The sequence below is a fragment of the Schistocerca serialis genome, chromosome 2 (assembly GCF_023864345.2).
Source record: "Schistocerca serialis cubense isolate TAMUIC-IGC-003099 chromosome 2, iqSchSeri2.2, whole genome shotgun sequence".
NCBI classification, from domain to species: Eukaryota; Metazoa; Arthropoda; class Insecta; order Orthoptera; family Acrididae; genus Schistocerca; species Schistocerca serialis.
Window position 1 is genome coordinate 358,303,213 of NC_064639.1, and position 18,666 is coordinate 358,321,878.

At 37.5% G+C, this 18,666-nt stretch overlaps 2 protein-coding genes across 3 annotated transcripts in view; one reads left to right on the top strand and one right to left on the bottom strand.

The window, feature by feature from the left end:
• Positions 1 to 10,430, bottom strand: part of LOC126457169 (disks large homolog 5-like) — a gene marked incomplete in the record, with an annotated part of 184,697 nt that extends 174,267 nt beyond the window's left edge. Inside the window, 1 exon segment of the mRNA XM_050093253.1 lies at positions 10,314 to 10,430.
• Positions 10,431 to 10,475: 45 nt separating this feature from the next.
• On the top strand, positions 10,476 to 12,398 carry LOC126457168 (sentrin-specific protease 8-like). Of its 2 annotated transcripts, none has more exons than XM_050093250.1 (2): positions 10,476 to 10,668; positions 11,681 to 12,398. In XM_050093250.1, the coding sequence occupies exon 2, from the start codon at positions 11,731 to 11,733 to the stop codon at positions 12,373 to 12,375; it is 645 nt and encodes a 214-aa protein (XP_049949207.1). In that variant the 5' UTR covers positions 10,476 to 10,668; positions 11,681 to 11,730; the 3' UTR covers positions 12,376 to 12,398. The 2 variants fall into 2 exon arrangements, with proteins under 2 accessions (XP_049949207.1, XP_049949208.1); XM_050093251.1 differs by lacking the exon at positions 10,476 to 10,668 and adding an exon at positions 10,686 to 11,545.
• Positions 12,399 to 18,666: the final 6,268 nt, after the last annotated feature.

The window sequence follows — 18,666 nt, forward strand, 5'->3', positions numbered from 1 at the left end:
TTTTTGCATAATAGTATGTAATGATTATGTAGGAAAAAAATACCGATTTTACGAGCTATTGCGTATTCCTTTCTGCAACTCCTCTAGCCTCTGCATATGACAAACTGTCGTGACAGGGTTTGTCCCCTGCATCTGTACTATTCGCACACTTTTACTGTACTGAGGTATGCGGGGAACGAAAGCTCACCACGAGCTCGCAGCGCTTTGGCTGCTAAGACGAGCTCCACTTCCTCCCACAGCAGCCTGCTGGCAGCTTGTAAAAGAAACTAATGAGCAATAGTGACACCGAATTTGATGGCGGCTGCTAGAAGGACTCTTCATTCATTTTTGTAAATTCTATTGACAATCAATATGTACAACACCACAAAAATCAGCACCAGCTCCCGAGATTTTGCCGCCCCGCGCAAACATGTCAAGCGCCCCCCACCCCCCCTTTTTCGACATAGTCAACTTTTCCCACAAGCTACTTCATACATGACGCCTTATTTTCACATATCACACTCATTCGTCTCTTTGTTGTGAATATGTCTTTAAAATCAAAGCAGCAGTCAGTGATACATTTACAGTGCAATACATTTTAAGCCATTTTTGTTGGAGGAAACGTTTCTTTCGTAAATCGGAGCACACTGTTTCTGTACCATAGATAATTTTCAATAAGACCTTTGATTTTAAGAATAATTTGTATTTCCAATTTATTCTCACATTCCTTCATTTACGCAAGATGGAATTGCCGCCCCCAAAAATCTGCCGCCCTGGGTGATGGCACAGTTCGCCCCTCCCTAGAGCCAGCCCTAACACTAATCAACACTACTTTTACATGGCTACTTCTTGTTAGGCGCACAGTACTGTTACACAGGCCGCAGCTAATGTTGGCAGTGAACATAAATATTCCGGAGCTGGGCATCGCCAGTGGTCAGTTAGTCTTACTGTGACTCGGTTCAGTTGTTAATCTTTTGTCCCTTACTGTCCAGTTTAAAATGGACAAGTTTGTAATTAGGAAGAAATGTGACAATGTAGCAAGTGTTAGCAATGGTGAAGCTAGACCCAGTGTTAGTGGTTCTGTGTGTGACAACAAAGACACAGATAGTGACGGAACTGTGGCGGTGACAAAAAACACTGTTCCCGGAAAAAAACAACGCTGTGATCAGCCCTCTTGGAAACAGTAATTTGCATGGATCAATTACAATAAGGTAAAAGATGTTATTTTTTGCAAAATTTGAAGACAAGTGTTTGAAGAAAATCGTTTTCAGTTTTCTCACAAAATGGAAAAAACTTTCATGGAAACTGGTTTTACGAACTGGAAGAAAGGGATAGAAAAGTTGAAAGCGCATGAAGCATCGGGCTGCCACAGATAAGCTGTACTGAAATTCAAATCCTTACAATAGGATGTCAATGTATTTAGCCAGATTTCCACAGAAAAGCTGACACAAATGAACAAAAACTGAACTTGTTTACTAAAAATCATATAGCCACCAAAGAGCAATTTAGTATCTGTATAAGATTTGTTGATGCTTCGCTAGAGATAGAAGAATATTTTTTAGGGCTATACTCAATACAAAGTACCACATATAAGGCTCTGTTTGATATTATTATCGACATTTTAAGACGATTTGATTTGCCTACGTCTAATTGTAGAAGCCAATGCTTTGACGGTCAGCTAACATGGCCGGATTATATAATGGTGTCCAGACAAAGTTTATGGAAATGGAGAAGAGAGCTATGTTTGTGCACTGTCTTGCACATTGTTTAAATCTAACACTGTAAGACACTGTGAAAGCAGTTCCAGAATGTCGAAATGCATTGAATGTTATGAAGGACTTAATAAATTTTGGGAGAGTTTCACCTAAAAGATTAGATCTTTTTGCTCACATGAAACAGATGCCTCTACAAATTTGAAACCACTCTGTCGTACAAGGTGGGCCGTAAGATACTTGGAAATGTCTTCAGTTTTGTCCAACTATACAGAACTTCAGGAACTTTTTCTAAATATTTCAAGAAATGACAATTCAGACACTGGGGCCAAAGCAAATGGCTTTTGGATTAATATGCAGAGATATGATTTCTTTTTCATGTTATCACTTTTGGTAAAATTGTTTGGTCACATTGATACCGTAAACATAGCACTACAGAGGAAATCCCTACACTTAGAGGAGGCCAATAAGATGATTTCCACTCTTGTAACTTCTATTAAATTTATGAGAAACAATTTGGAATCGTTCTGGGGTGAAATAACTTCAAAATGTCAAGATATGGATGTTGATTCCCCAAAATTACCCCGTAGAAGAAAAGTCCCTAAGAAATATGATGACTCCATCAATTCAACTGTAGAAACATTCACAGAAGTATGTGACAAATATAGAAGATTGTATTATGAAACAATGGATACATCCATCAGCTTCTTGGAATCACAGTTCAAAACTCAATCATTCATGTTTGTAAATCAACCTGAACAATTTCTTCTTGGTGATAACAAACATTCCTTTGATATTTTATCTTTCTACAAATCAGATATAGACAAAGAACGCTTGCTTCTCCACCGAAGCATGAGATTATCCAAACTGGTGAGTCTACGAATATTAGTTCGCTGGATGACGTAGTGAAATATCTAAAACAGGAAAACCACCTGTTTGACCTACTGCCTGAACTAGTGAAATTCATAAGTGTAGTGCTGACGATTCCAGTAATGTCCTGCACCGCTGAGCGATCGTTTTCTTGTCTGCGGAGGGTGAAAATGTATCTTCGTTCCACAATGAGGCAGGATCATCTTAATGTCCTTCTCAACGCCCATAGAGATGAATCGATGAAACTCGACCATGACGCCATATGTGCTGAGTTCATATGCAGGAATGATCTGAGGACGAGTACATTTGCCATCAAAAATTAAGGTATGTTTCTCCAACTTTATTTATGTATTTGTTTTGTACCACTACTGACCTATACTCCGACTGAAATGACATTGTGATTGACGTTTCAGCAAGTCGAGGGGTAGGGGCTAGTCACCCTAGTTTGCATGATTTTCAGCTGTTTGCATTTTTCATTAACCTCACAATCTTTTTTTGTTTCTTGAAAGTTGTTATGCTATGAGGGGAATTTCCCAAGAATATGATGTCATAACTCAAAAGGCAAAGTATACGTGCATAATACACCTCTCCCCTTCAGCACTTGTGTTGTTCCATATAATTCTCATTGCATAGGTCATTTTAGATAGCTTAGAATTTAAGAATGTGATGTGAGAATTCCATTTCAGATTGTCTTGTAAGTAAACAAAGCAATTTTGTTTCAGTGAAAATTTTTTGTTTTTCCAAAGAAATATTTGGTTTTAATGGATATTTAATTTTGCTGTGTGTGGAATTGTAAAGTGGGTTTTTTTTTTTAAAAAAAAAAAAAGGGGGGTAATCAGTAGCTTATTCCTCATAAACCACTCTGAAATATTTTCATTTGTGACTTCAGCATACAGCCTAAAAGCATTTCTATTTCCACCTTCAATCAATACACTGGTGTCATCTGCAAATAGGACTGGTTTGTGGAGTGTCGAACATGTAGATGGAAACGCAAAGTTACCTGTCAAATGCTGTACCTAATAAAATGATTCTTGACCCCCCCCCCCCCCAAAAAAAAATATTTTCAAGTCGGCGCCTCTGGGGTCAATCCGTACCAAGTGGCCCATGAAAAAACTAATATGTTGCTTGACCATCTCAGAAAGATTTTATATTTGCTGGGTGAATTCCCCAATATTTAATAGTCACAAAAATATATTTTTTTAATTTGTTGTTTATTATTTCGAAATGGTGGCCATATTTGTTCCAGGCCGCATGCGTTTTTTCGTATTTGCAAGCAACTACATTTTTTACAATTATTCAGTAATGGATTGTCCTTAGCCTTTCAGATAAAATACATTTAGTTCAACACACTCTGGGCTACAAATTAACATCATTATCACTTAGCTGAATGTATTCTTTGTTATATTTTTAATAGTTCAAAGTTATCAGCCACAAATTAAAAAAAAACTCAATTTTTGAACAGTAGTTTTCCAAAGAAAGATTAATTTCCCAGCTTTAATATTTTTCTGCTCTTACACTGTATAGTATACTCACTTTTTATAGAGTATCAATGTTGAGCAGCTTACACTTAAAAAATACACTATTTTAAAAAATTGCTTTTTTTTTTATTTTTCCGTTTTGTGGCCTGCAATATCTTTGTTGGAGGAACAGATAAAAATCTGAAAATTTCACAGTTAATAGACCCTTACGATACCAAACTTCAGTATAAATTTCAACTTTGAGATTCAATTGGAAGTTATGGAAAAAAAGATTACAAACACAAGTCAAAAATACGTTTTTAACATCTGCAATATCTGGTAGGCTAATCAAATAAAGTATACCAATGCATAATGTAACACACCAAATTACACTAGATAATGATTATTTGTCAAAACAATGTTGTGGTAATTGTTTCAGCAGACTAACAATTGCATCTGCAAGCCTATACAAGTCTGATTGTTGTCTTCCTCCTTACACCAACAATTGTCTACTCACACTTATTTAGCTACAAGTTCTTAAAGTGTGCAGTTGAAAAATGGTGTCTCAGTGTTCTGTTTTGTGTTGTTATTAATGAAGCATGTCATAAAAGTGTGTATGGAGTGCATCCTAAAGACATTACTTTAATCGAAGATTACAGTGAAGAAGAAAAAGTGTTGTTTTACTTACGAGTCGGCCCAGAGGTCAACTCAACATGCAAGTGCCATGAAATGAAATACTTAAAACAATTTCATCACCTTTTTGGACAATCTTGCATTGACCTTTTTGAGAATCATAAGAAACCTATAACTAAAGGTCTGTGAGAAATAACATTTGATCATTATTCTAAAAATGAAAGCCCTTTTGTCAATCTCATACCAGGAAAATCATTGTGTCCAACACGTTATTATAAGATATTTGTAATTCAAAAGAAAAGCATAGTGAAACCTTAGATACAGAATTTTGAGACTTTTCAGCAGTTAAAAAAAGTAGATACAGCTTGTGAAATCCAGAGTATATTGCCTGCTAGAGTAAAATTAGAAAACTAAGTCAAGATAAAATACCAAACGCCTTGAATACAAAAACTGCGAAAGTGGCAGCTACAGTCGAAAAGAATTTGGAAGTTTCGTTTCAAAATACATATTGCACTAAAACAGATGGAAGTTCTAAAACTTCGCCAACCAAATATGATAATTTGATAGAAAAACTAAATGCAGTACTTCAAACAAAGAGGATAAAATTAAGATTATCAGTTTACTGCTGAATTCTAGGAGTCAAGCAAAAGTTAGTGATGAATTTAATGCGTCAGAATGCCTTGTTAAGTTAACAAGGCAACAGAGAATTTTACCAGCATTACAAAAGAAAAGTGCATCTAATTTGGTAGATGAAAACACAATCAATAAAGTTATTAAGTATTATGATGATGACAATAATAGCCATTTGATGTCTGGTAAAAGAGACTGTGTTCCTGTGAAAGAAAATGGTTCTAATATTCAAAGACAAAAAAAGGTTAATATTGTGTAATTTAAATGAACTACTCACTGAATTTTAAAAAAGAAAACCCTGAGATTAAAATAGGAAGATCAAAGTTTTGTGAGTTGAGAGAAGATGATGTATTGTTGCAGCGGCATCTGGCACACACAATGTTTGTGTTTGTTTGTATCAGAACGTAAAGTTGATGATAGATGGAGCCGATCTTAGAGTTGACTATAAAGACCTTTCGGAAGTTATGGTATACAATACTGACAGTTACAATTGCATGATCAAGGGAAAATGTGAAGACTGTCTAGGCAAATGTGCCTTACTTGACATGTTTGAAGAATCCGAAGAAGACGATTTGATTCCTGACAATATAAAATACAAACAATGGGTGACACAAGTCAGAACTGAAATGGTGATAGTCATAAAATCACGAGAAGAGTTTTTTGAAGTGTTGGTGGCTAACCTCGAAAATCTGAAAATGCATCATTTTATTGCAAAAGCTCAAAGAAAGTTTCGAAAGACAAAAACTAAACCTTGGCAGCTGATGAATGCTTAGTTCTTGCTGACTTTTTGGAAAATTATTCCTTTGTTGTTCAAGATGAAGTACAAGGGCACCACTGGGTAAACACACAGGTCACATTTCATCCATTTGTATTCTATTATAAAGATGAAGATAAACTAATGAGCCACAGCTTGTGTCATAAGTGACTACCTTGAACACAACACTTCAGCAGTGCACATTTTTCAACTAAAATTAACAAACTACATTAAACAGCACCACCCTTCCATAAAAAAAAACGGATTTACTTTTCAGACAGGGCAGCAAGTCAATATAAAAACAAACAAAAATTATTAACATCTCCTTTCATAAAGAAGATTTTGGGTTTGATGCAGAATGGCACTTTTTCACTTCATGCCATGGGAAGAATGCTTGTGATAGTGTCTGGGGTACAACAAAACGAGCTGTTACAAAAGCAAGTCGCAGCGGACCGATGACAATCATATCATAACACCTCAAGAAATGTTTGAATTCTGTAAAAAACTTATCAAAGGAATTACCTATGTTTTTGTACAATGTGAGGAAATACAAGAAGTCTATGACAGTGTCTTGAAGGAAAGGTACAACACTTGTCAGAAGATTAAAGGCACTCTATGTTTTCATTGTTTTGTACCCCATTCACACAACTTACTGAAGTGTAAGATCACATCAAATTCGCCTGATAGTGAACTTCATCATTGTGGAAAACTTGTACAACGAGTTCTTTAAAATAAAGACATAGTGGCTTGTGTTTACGATGAACAGTGGTGGATTGGCAAAGTTGATAATATTGACTGTCACAACCAAGATATATGCATACTTTATCACCCTCCAGGACCAAGAACATCTTTTAAACAAATTTAGAAGGATCAAGTTGGAATGCCACTTAAAAATGTACTAAGGAAGCTGTCTCCCATGGAATTTACAACTGTGACTGGGCAAACTTATAATGTAGGCTAACACACAAACTGAGTGAACAAATTTCACAAATGTTCAATGAGCGATGAACTAAAAACACATAACAAGAGAACAATATAATTTAATTAGCAGCCTTATTTCCAATAAAAAAGTAAGTAATCATAGATATGATTAAATTATGTACTGTAACTGATTTTATTCAATAAGCCTAGATATCACAGATGTTAAAATGTATTTTTGACTCGTGTTTGTAATTTTTTTCCTTAACTTCCAACTGAGTCTCAAAGTTGAAATTTATGCTGAAGTTTGATATCATAAAGGTCTATTTAACTGTGAAATTTTCAGATTTTTATCTGGTCCCCCAACAAAGCTATTGCAGGCCACAAAATGAAAACATTAAAAAAATCCATTTTTAAAATAGTGTATTTTTTTAAGTGTAAGCTGCTCACCATTGATACTCTAAAGTAACTATACTATAGATTGTAACAGCAGAAAAAATATTAAAGCTGAGAAATTAATCTTTCTTTGGAAAACTACTGTTCAAAAATTGATTTTTTTTTTTAATTTGTGGATGATAACTTTGAACTATCAAAAATATATTAAAGAATACATTCAGTTGAAAGATAATGATGTTAATTTGTAGCCCAGAGTGTGTTGAACTAAATGCATTGTATCTGAAAGTCTTAGGACAATCCACTACTAAATAATTGTAAAAAATGTAGATGCTTGCAAATATGAAAAAATGCATGTGGCCTGGAACAAATATGGCCACCATTTCAAAATAATAAACAATAAATTTAAAAAAATATATATTTTTGTGACTACTAAACATTGGGGAATTCACCCAGCAAATATAAAATTTTTCTGAGATGGTCAAACAACCAATTATTTTTTCCTCGGAGCACTTCGTATGAATTGACCCAACATTATAACAAAAGAGGTAAAATGGTAGTTACTATGTCTATCCATCAATGTGCTCACATTCTGACAAGAAAGTAGTAGGCCTCAACAAAAAGATAAGAGTGAAATTCGTTTTTGGAACAGCAATAAGCTGGTTTATGAATTCAATGATTACTGGCAACTAGTTTTGGCCATGATACTATTTTCAAGTGAACATATTTATTTATTTATTTGTCCACACAAATCTCTCAGTAATACATATATCATACACAACATATTGGACAGAAAATCTTTTCATCTCTTGGTCTTCTAATGGCATGCCATTTAAATTTTTGTAACAAACTATATCCATATCATAAACAGTTACAAATCTGGGTACATACTGTACATTTATAACTTCTTACTATGATCGAAAGTTTGACTCTCATGTTCTCGTGCATAAGATAATGAGCGATTGAATAAATATAGTTTTGTAGTAGGTAGAATGCCATTATACTCAAAAGACCTAATTTGTAACTATTATATGTTACACCTCACTTGTCAGTCATTCCATTGCCTTTTGCCTTGCAGCCTGTACAATTTGTATGATAATCATGATTCATGAATCACCTGCCATCCATACTCCGTAGATATGTATCCGTTACATGGACATATCTGAACTGGGTCTGCACAGACAGCTAATGTTTGTATACACTAATTGCCCGATCTTACAATATTCTGATTATAACTGCTTCATTGCAAACAGTTAAGTCAGAAAGTTACAAACAAATGTACTAGGGAAACCTAAAAATTAACAATGACTATTAATTTGCAGAGATAAATATGGACAGCTCTGCACAAATTAAACGATCTGTGGAAATTCCTTGGTGTTACCAACAGCGCTTAACATAATTGCCATGGACTTCATACTTCAATCACTTGTGCATGAAAGTCTGGCAGCAGTGTGTTAACCAGCATAGAAATATACCAGGACTGCAGTGTTATTGTGTAAGCTACTGGAACAATGCACCCACAATCAACTAGTGGCTCATCAACAAAAGTAAGCAATACAACAAAGCTTGAAGAGTCACAAAACAACTCTCGCCCAATGCTCAAACAACTTAATGGCACTCCTCAAGGCTCTTTTGAGTTCTTACACTTGCATGCTAGTTCATCTACTCTTTAATGAAATCTGCAGTTGTCAGCTTCACAGAATTTATATACTGGCATGACAAGAAACAGAAATGATTTTCACATATGCCATGCATTCACGTGCAGAGTTCCAAGCAGAGCACTGAATTCTGATGCGTAAGTGTATACACTACAGCATACAATGTTAAATATTCCAATTCAGTTACTCAACACTGAGGTACACATCCTAAAAACTTTTGTATACTGGTTGCTACTGCAGGGAATAATGGCAAACTGGCTCTAAGCAATATAGGACTTAACATCTGAGGTCATCAGTCCCAGGGAATAATGCTCACTGTAGAGTACATAAGCATATATATATTCTCTCTACACATCCTTTTCCTCTGGCGAATATCAACTGTATAAATGTGTAATCTGCACTATTCGGTAAATGACAACTTATAATGAGGAAAAGTAGCAGCAGTCTTTCTTGAAGTAGTGATTTTTCGGTCACACGTTTACGGCCATTTTACTACATACAATACTGCTAATGTCCTCGATTACTATCAAAACCTGCATATTATCTGCATTAACATAATTGATAGCTGGTGCTAGTAGTTTCTATCTGCGCAAGTGTCTTCGTCCTTTATTAGTGATAAGTATGTTGTGTATAACGTAATTTGAAAAAGATTGTTTCAGTTAATTTGTAGACCTTTTCCTGCTATAGGTTACCTCTGTCGTCCCACGTTCATTAAAATAAATTATTTGTTCAGATTTTTAATACCGTATCTGTACCAAATTAACAAGTACAAATTTTGTTAAATATAAATTACACAAACTTTCCACAGCAAATCACACTGTTTAGAGTGGGGTGAGAATAAGATTTTGTTTACAGAATAAACGTAACACAAAAGCAGCATAAATATTCCCTTACACTGCCATCCAAAACTAATAGTAGGACCACTGCCAACTTCATATTTACAACCATGCAATATTCGTTTACAAACAATTATTCATAATTATTTAACAGGTGTTTGTTGCTTTTGGAAATTAATTGCATTTCTGGATTGTATTGTCTATCGTCTGTTACATACGGCAACAACGGTTATTTATTGCAGTTTATTTTCCTTAATGTAATACCTCTGTCTGTTTTAACCCTGAATAATCACTTAAAATGGCAACCTCATTTGGTTGCACATGACAGACAGAGGGTTTTGATTTTTTCCCGTCGGTCAGCTGATTTCAACTGATCTCGATCTTACACCTGCTTCCTTATTTCATTTTTGACCGCTCATTCGTCAACAATTTTCGCCAACGCTTCATATGACAGATGTAATCTATGTACTTACTTCTACGTTTACAGTTGTAAAAGCTTGAAAATATCACCTGTCGATTAAACATTACTATTTTCTGATTAGCCTCATTTCATGATACTAATAAGTATACTTTTTTTGCGTGACTGTCAAGTAATTGCTTATTGCTTACGACACACCAGCGATTATACTGCCGCAGATATTTCATTTGCGTTTACTTCGGCAAAGAAGATCGAAGTGTATAAAATGGTTCATGACTGATACTAAATTATATTTAATAATAAGCTGATGAGTGTTACTGAGGAATGAAAACAACTCATGTCCGAATCTACGACAGCAATGGGCATTCCAGTGCCCTCAGAGGTGTAAAATGTCTATGAACAGACGGAAGGTGAGTGTGAGAGAGGCGGACGGGTGACACATTTTGTGCTGTCAATGTTGACAATGTGTAATTTTATACATCTTTTCATACACTGAGAAATTCGACAAGATGACGTTTCTGACAACAGCAGTGAAAGTCCGTTTTATTTTAATTTTTGCCTGATGTAAAATTATGTTTCAGTATCTGACACATTAGTTCAGTGCCATGCAAAGTCGCTGTTATTACTAAATGCCGAAGACGGTCAGGTTTTTTTTTTGTATGAAAATAAAGTATTTGCGAGAATCCATATGTGGTGGGCACTTGGCTATATACAATTTATTTAAAGATCTGCACATTTATCACTGATGATTCACTATCTGCAGTTGCCCAAACCGAAGTTTGAAACCGTTAATTTTAACGGTGATACCCTCCTACACATTAACCTTGCAATTGTGTGGATTCATGAGGCGTTTTTTTTCCCCCCAAGTACTTATATGTAGGACCAGTTGCAAAGGAAGCTAGATTTAAATTTGTCACATATTGGCACGAACCGCGTTTATTTTGTAAAGTTATTACATCATACTAGAAATAATCCAAAATTTCACATTTTAGTACGCCCATTATATTTAATTTTGACTTGGACATTTCCGTATTTTACCCAACAGTAGCTGTTGGTTCGTGATTTCTGTGCCTTCACTGATTTTTGATAATATGAACAAATCTTTGTAAGCAATCTAGCTGATCAGTGAAGTAACATAACGGGTCAAATTAACCTTGGCTGTTTGTTCACAACTCTATCAATCAATAGATAACATGTCATAAAAGACATTTCCTTCTCCTCCCCCCTCTCTCCACCATCATGTTCACATTTATGCAAGTAGTGTACAACTGTCACAGAGCTTTCCAGGTTTGTCCTAAATTTACTCATGTTTATAACACAAATATAGCAATTTTTGAAAAGTTAAATTTTCTTTACTCTTTTATATGTTCTTTTCTGTTGCATAATAGTTCATAAACTTGTTTTTTTTTCTTTAAATTACAGATAAGAGGCTGATTATTTTCCCCGAAGTGCAGCTTTCAAGTTGGGCAGCAATGGCCAGAGATCAAGTTGTTCTGAGCTTTCATGATACACTGTTGCACAGATCTGACATTGAGCTATTAACAGGTCCATACTGGTTAAATGATACACTTATAAGTTTTTATTTTGAATACTTGCAAAGGGTGTTATTCATGAATCAAAAAGATTATTTATTCATTGGACCGGAAGTAACACAATGTCTGAAGGTATCACCATTTGAGGAAATAAATGTGTTTTTGGACCCACTAAATGCAAAAGAATATAAATATATTTTCCTTGCATTGAATGATTCTGACATAGTTGAGACAACTGGTGGTACCCACTGGAGTTTACTAGTTTACTGCAAGCTGGAAGATACATTTTTCCATTTTGATTCTTCTTCTGGCTTTAATAATCATCATGCAAAAGTACTGGCAGATGGGCTTTCAAAGTATTTCTCTCCAATTGCTAAATCAGTCTTTATTGAAGCACCATCTCTCCAACAGACCAATTCTTATGACTGTGGGGTTCATTTACTGTGTAATGTCGATCACATTATAGGGATGTCTAAACAATGTAAGAGCTTAAGAGACATTGGTTTAGTAAACAGAATGATTGTAAATACAAAGAGAATGGAAATTTTGGACTTGATTGAAACTCTTTCAGAAAAGAGGGAATAAATATCTTATGTACATTGTGTGTATATTATCTGATTTATTGTACCCGTTGTATACCATGCATGGAATTGTACATTAAGAAAAAACTGCACATACATGCCTACAACTACATTAGGCCTGTTGATATGCTGTATCAGCCAATGGATTTGAAAGATTAAGCTATACTAGATACTAGAAAGACAGAATGCTTCTGCAATATTAGATGGGTGCCATTAGTAAGAAGGATTAAAAAAAAAAATACTAGATCTAATTTGTTGATAAATATTCTGATGTTTATGCTTGGGGGGTGGGGCATATTTGGTGTAGCAATAAGACAAAAAATATCAGAAGGAATACCTTTAATCTATACTAATACAAAGATTCCCATTAATACAGGAGAATTTTGGGCATTAGGGAGATGCCTTATTGCCATCAGTGTGTGTGCGCATCTAAAGGCCCTGTGTTTTCATGTAGGATCCTGATGGATAAGTAGTTACTATTAGATGTTAACTGTTTGGCTATGAATTCTTATACTTAGGTGTTCTGGTTTAGTAATACTGTGATAATTAATGTGATTGTAAGTTAGGAAATATTCATTTAATGCCCTCTGAGTAATTTATGCATCTCTATTCTATACTTTGTACAAAATCTTACCTGACTGAATATTCAAAACAGGGAAACTATCATGGAACATGTGTTAATTTCATTTTTAGATGCAAAAGTTATAGTGCAGACATGGAGTAGGATGCTTCATTATTTCATGTTTGCAATTAACTCAGTAAATGAGGAGGATGTTAATCAGTTGGACACCTGAGTAAGCACATGGGCCATGTCTTATACCGACTTCTAAGAAAAATGCACTAATGGTTTTTTTAACTGCAAATAATAGAAATAGCACATAAGAAAACATCACTTCATTAGATTTGATAGGATTGTTTGTTTGTTTAAGAATAATAATAATTACAGAATGCATTACGTAATACAGCTTCACTGGTGAAAGGCGTCTTGGTCTTTCCTTCATGCCATATACAGAATATTAGTTAAAACAAAAGAAATGCAGCAGCCCATTACGTTAATGCTCACCGCCACTTAAACACAACATATGGTCATCTATAACATGCGTAAAGACTTCAAAAGTCCCATACAATTAATAAATGGAGAAAACAGCTCTTCATTTGATGGCAAATCCTTATATACAGCTACTATTATCTGTCCATATAAACAAATATCAGATATATTATGAAAAGGAAACTTGCTACTCACCATATAGCAGAGATGCCGAGTCACAGATAGGCACAACAAAAAGACTGTCACTCTACACTATATGGTGAGTAGCAGCTTTCCTTTTCATAATATTGTTACATTCCATCTTGGACTTTCCATTGTTTGCAATATCAAATATAATCAATTTAGGAATAAAGGAGACCACTCTCTCTCTCTCTCTCTCTCTCTCTCTCTCTCTCTCTCTCTCTCTCTCTCTCTCTCTCTCTCTCTCTCTCTCTCTCTCTCTACAGGGATTGCATTTCGGCAGGTGGACTACAGTAAAGTACAAATTGTGTTGGGTTGGGTGAATAGAGGGAGAGAGACAGGTGTTAGGAGAACTAAGGGTGGGGTGCAGGTTGTGTCAGATGTGGTATGTACAGGGAGGGGGGGGGGGGGGGAGAGGCAAGAAGAGGCATTGGAGGTGGGTAACTAGCACGTTGGAGGGAGGCAGCAGGTTTGTTGTCTAGGAATGTAGGAGGGAGGAGTAGTAGGTGCAGTCTAGGTATGGATGCTGGAGCCAGTGGGTTGCAGTGCACAGAGAAGGTGACATGGACTGGGAGGGAGTGACAGGACAGAGGAAGGGAAAACTGTTGTGTGGAAGGTGTGGGGCAGTGAGTTAATGGAGATTGAGGCAAGGAGGTTTATGGAATCAAAGGATGTATCGCAAGGACTCCTCCCGCCTGTGTAGTTCAGAGAAGCTGGTGTTGGAGGAACCAGATGGCCCAGGTTGTGAAGCAGCCTTTGAAACCAATCATGTTGTGCTCAGATGCCTGTTGTGACATTAGGAGGCCAACTTTGTTCTACGCCTCAGTTTGGCAGTGGCAATTGATTCCAGTGGACAGCTTGTTGGTAGTCATACCAACGAAAAAGCTGTGTTCTGATTGCAACAGAGTTTGGTATACGACATGACTGCTTTCACAGATTTTCCAGTCACTGCTGGTGTAGGATGAGCCCATGACAGGACTGGAGTAACAAGTGGGTTGGGGGGTTGAGCAAGTCTTGCACCAACATGTTCCAGAGGGATATGATCCCTGTGGTAAGGTGTGGGGAGTGTCATAAGGATGGACCAGGATGTTGTGTAGGTTAGGTGGGTGATGGACTACCATTTTAGGATGTGTGGGAAAGATGTGTACAATGTCCTTCATTTCTGTGCATGATGATAGATAATCAAAGACGTGGGAAAGGATATGGCCAAGTCGTTCCAGTCCAGGGCGACAGTGGATGATGAGTGGGAGTGCTCATTTATAGCTGAGACTTTGGGCTGGTTGGAGGATTTGGGGTGTGTGAGGATATGGCAGGGGAAATCTGTTTGCAGGCTGGTTTGGGGGCTCATGGCTGTCTGTGAAATACCTCGTGAGACCTTCAGCATACTGGGAAAAGGAGTTATTGTCACTGCAGATGTGCTGTACATGGTTGGCCAAGCTGTATGGGAATGATTTTTTTGGTGTGAAAGATATGACAGCTGTCAAAGTGCAGGTACTGTTTTGGTGGTTAGTGGCATCCACCTATTCCAATCTGGCCTCACCTTCCTTCCCCAGGTGCCTTCCTATGAACATTACTGTCTTAGAAATTCAAAATATCCTGACCTAATCATTCTCCCTGCAAGCAAAGACTCCACCACAGTTGTGGTGAATCACAGTGACTATCTGAAAGAAGGTTTCTGCCAACTGTCTGACTGCTCTACCAACATCATTTGCCTTAGTGATCCCATCTCAGAAGCCCAGCATAACTTCCAATCTCTACTGTAATCCTTAGGCCCATCTCAGAACCTTTCCCGAGACAATCCTTCTCCTCATCCCAAGACACCCTGCACATCATCCTTCTACATGCTTCCCAAAAACCGAAAACTCAATAATCCTGGACACCCTACTATAGCTAATTATTATGCTCCTACTGAAAGAATTTCAGCACTTATTGACCAACACTTCCAAGCAGTTGCCAGAACCTGGCCTTTGATATCAAAGACAGTCACCACTTCCTTGGCCACCTTTCCAACATCCACACACCTTTACCTCCTGGATCCCTATTTATCACTGTTGTTGCCACCTCACTATACATCAGCATCCCGCATTTCTATGGTCATGCCATTATCAAACACCACCACACCCGTGGCACAGACATGGGCACCCACTTGACACCCTCGAGTGCCAACCTTTATTATGCCATTTAGAGGAAACGGTCCTAACCTTCGAAACTTCGAACCTCTTGTCTGGTTCAGGATTCATTGATAGTATCTTCATGATCTGGGCTCAGTGCCAAAACGTCCTAACCTCATTTGTGCGCAACCTTGACATCTCCTTTCACATCTCCTTCAGCCGGTACTCCTGAACCCAGCCTGTCGCCTTCCTGGATGTTGATCTCCACCTCTCTGATGTCTTATGTCCATTTTTAGCCCACAAACCACTGTCACTAACTACATTTCAACAACAATCCCTTCTATGCCAAAAAATCTCTCTCATACTGCCTGGCCAACTGTGGACAGTGTATCTGCTGTGACAAGAACTCCTTCCCCCGTATGATGAAGGTCTCACAAGTGCCTTCACAGGCATGCACTTCCCTCCCCCCCCCCCCCCCTAAAACTAGTCTGCAAACAGATTTCCCATACCATAACCTCACACATCTCTAATCCCCCCACCCCATGCCACCCATTCCCACTCTGGACTGGAACAACTATATTTCACCAGGGTGTTGATAATCTGATATCATGCTCAGTAATGAGGGATGTCATATCCAAGATATTTTACACCTCTCCTAAAGTGGGGTCCCATCACCCACCCAACCTACACAACATCCTACTCCATCCTTATGCCACTCCTAGTCCCCTTGCCACGAGGATTATATCGCTGTGGAAGATCCATGTGCAAGACCTGCCCAATCCATCCACCCAGCACTTGAAACTCAAGTCCTGACGTGACACAGGCTTATCCCATCCCATCAGTGGCAGGGCCCCCTATGAAAGCAACAGTGTCATATACCAACTGTGCTGCAAACAGCCATCCACCATAATGAATGGCCACTGTCAAACTGTAGGCAAGAACAACCAACGGCACAATGTGCAGCTGAACAGAACATACTGGATTTCAATGGCTGCTTAACAATGCGGGCCATCTGGATCCTCTCCTTAACCACCAGCTTTTCTGAATTACACAAAAGGGACTTGTCTTTGCATCTCATTCTTCACTCCTGTAACACTCCTGGTGTCAGTCTCCTTTAACCTGCTGTTCCCACACCCTCTACCAAATGGTTTCCACTTCCTCCGCCCTGTCGCCTCCCTCCCAATCCATGTCACAACTACTGTATGCTGCACCCCATGGCCTGTAACGACCATGCATCACACCACTCCCAATCCATGTCACAACAACTGTATGCTGCACCCCACGGCCTGCAACAACCATGCATCACATACCTTGTCCATGCACCTACTACTCCTCCATCTTGTATTCTTAGTCAACAGACCTGTAGCCCTCTTCTTGACCTCTCTTTCCCTCCACTCACCTGACCCTATTTCTGCTAAAGCGCAATCCCGTTTTTCTGAAATCCAACAAGTTTTCTTTCTTTTTTATGTGTGCCTGTCAGCGGTTCAGTGTTTCTACTATCCAATGAGTGGTTGCCTTTACACCTATATTATTTACAGCCTACCAGAACTTATCTACTATATAAAATAATAACGAACCTGGCAGTGTTTCGCAGTTGCTAAATATGTATGGGAATTTGCCATATGCCCTAATCTTTGTTCTCCCCTCTCTCTGTGCAATTCCTCCTCTCCCCTCTCTTTGTCCATTCCCTCCTCCTGCTGTTAGCAAAAATCTCAAAAAATTCTTGACAGACTTAATTCAAATTTTTACATGACACTCTGTCTACCACCACATCCTCCTCCCCCTCTCTCCTCCATCTGTTCCTTCCATCTATCTACCCTATCTACGTCCAACCCCCTGGCCTCGTCTCTGTCCATTTGACCCCCCCCCCCTCTTCTCTCTCTCTCTCTCTCTCTCTCTCTCTCTCTCTCTCTCTCTCTCTCTCTCTCTCTCTCTCTCTCTCTCTCTCTCGCTCGCTCGCTCTGTCTGTGTTTGAGCCTTGTTCATTGTTATTGCCAATGAAACATTGCTGGGGACTGAAGTCACTTAAAATGAGCAGGTAAAGCAGTTGAGATCATTGGTCTACAGGCTTCAAGAGACCTCTCCTGCTTCTGGATCAGTGGAGATCCATACCTCTGGACATGCTTTACAGTACTACAGCTATTGTTGAGGAATAATGGTGGACATATTGAGCATTTCCTGTAAAGAACCTCATCTTTGCTTTGTCGTACTTTGTTATGCTAATTATTGCTATTCTGATCAGATGAAGCGCCATCTGTCGGACATTTTTTGAACGTTTGTATTTTTTTGGTTCTAATAAAACCCCATGTCATTCCAAGCATGTGTGTCAATTTGTACATCTCTATCTACATTATTCCATGATTTATTCAGTTTTCAAATTTATACTGACTTTTTGATCACCCGGTATATGGTATATAAATATACGGGTAAAAATCTCTGCTACTATATAAAGAAGAGTTATCATTTAATATTGTTACCAAAAATCTCCTGTCTGATTTACTTCAAATTTTTACATGATATGGTACACATAAGAAGAGGAAATGTTGTTAGCAAAAATCTCCACATTCTTGACAGACTTACTTCAAATTTTTACATGACCCTGTAATACACATTTAGACAAACAAAAGCTATACATTTTTCTAAACATCATCATACAGGTTTTTCTGTTAGAAACAACTGTGAGAAAGAAAATTCTGTGTTTGTCATGCTGTGAAAATTTACAGTTTTGTTTTCTTTTTTGCATTCAGTTTTAGCTATGACAGCAGGGCATTTAAACTATCAAACAAATTGTTTCTCCAATACATATATATAGAATTTTAAACAAAATTGTAAACACAGCTATGTGCTGTTTTGCTTTCTTCCCTGCAGTCCATTTTAACAGAAAACAGGAAAGTTGTATTTATGGATTATTGGCTTATGATTACTCCAGAATTTGAATCACCCAACACTTTGTAAT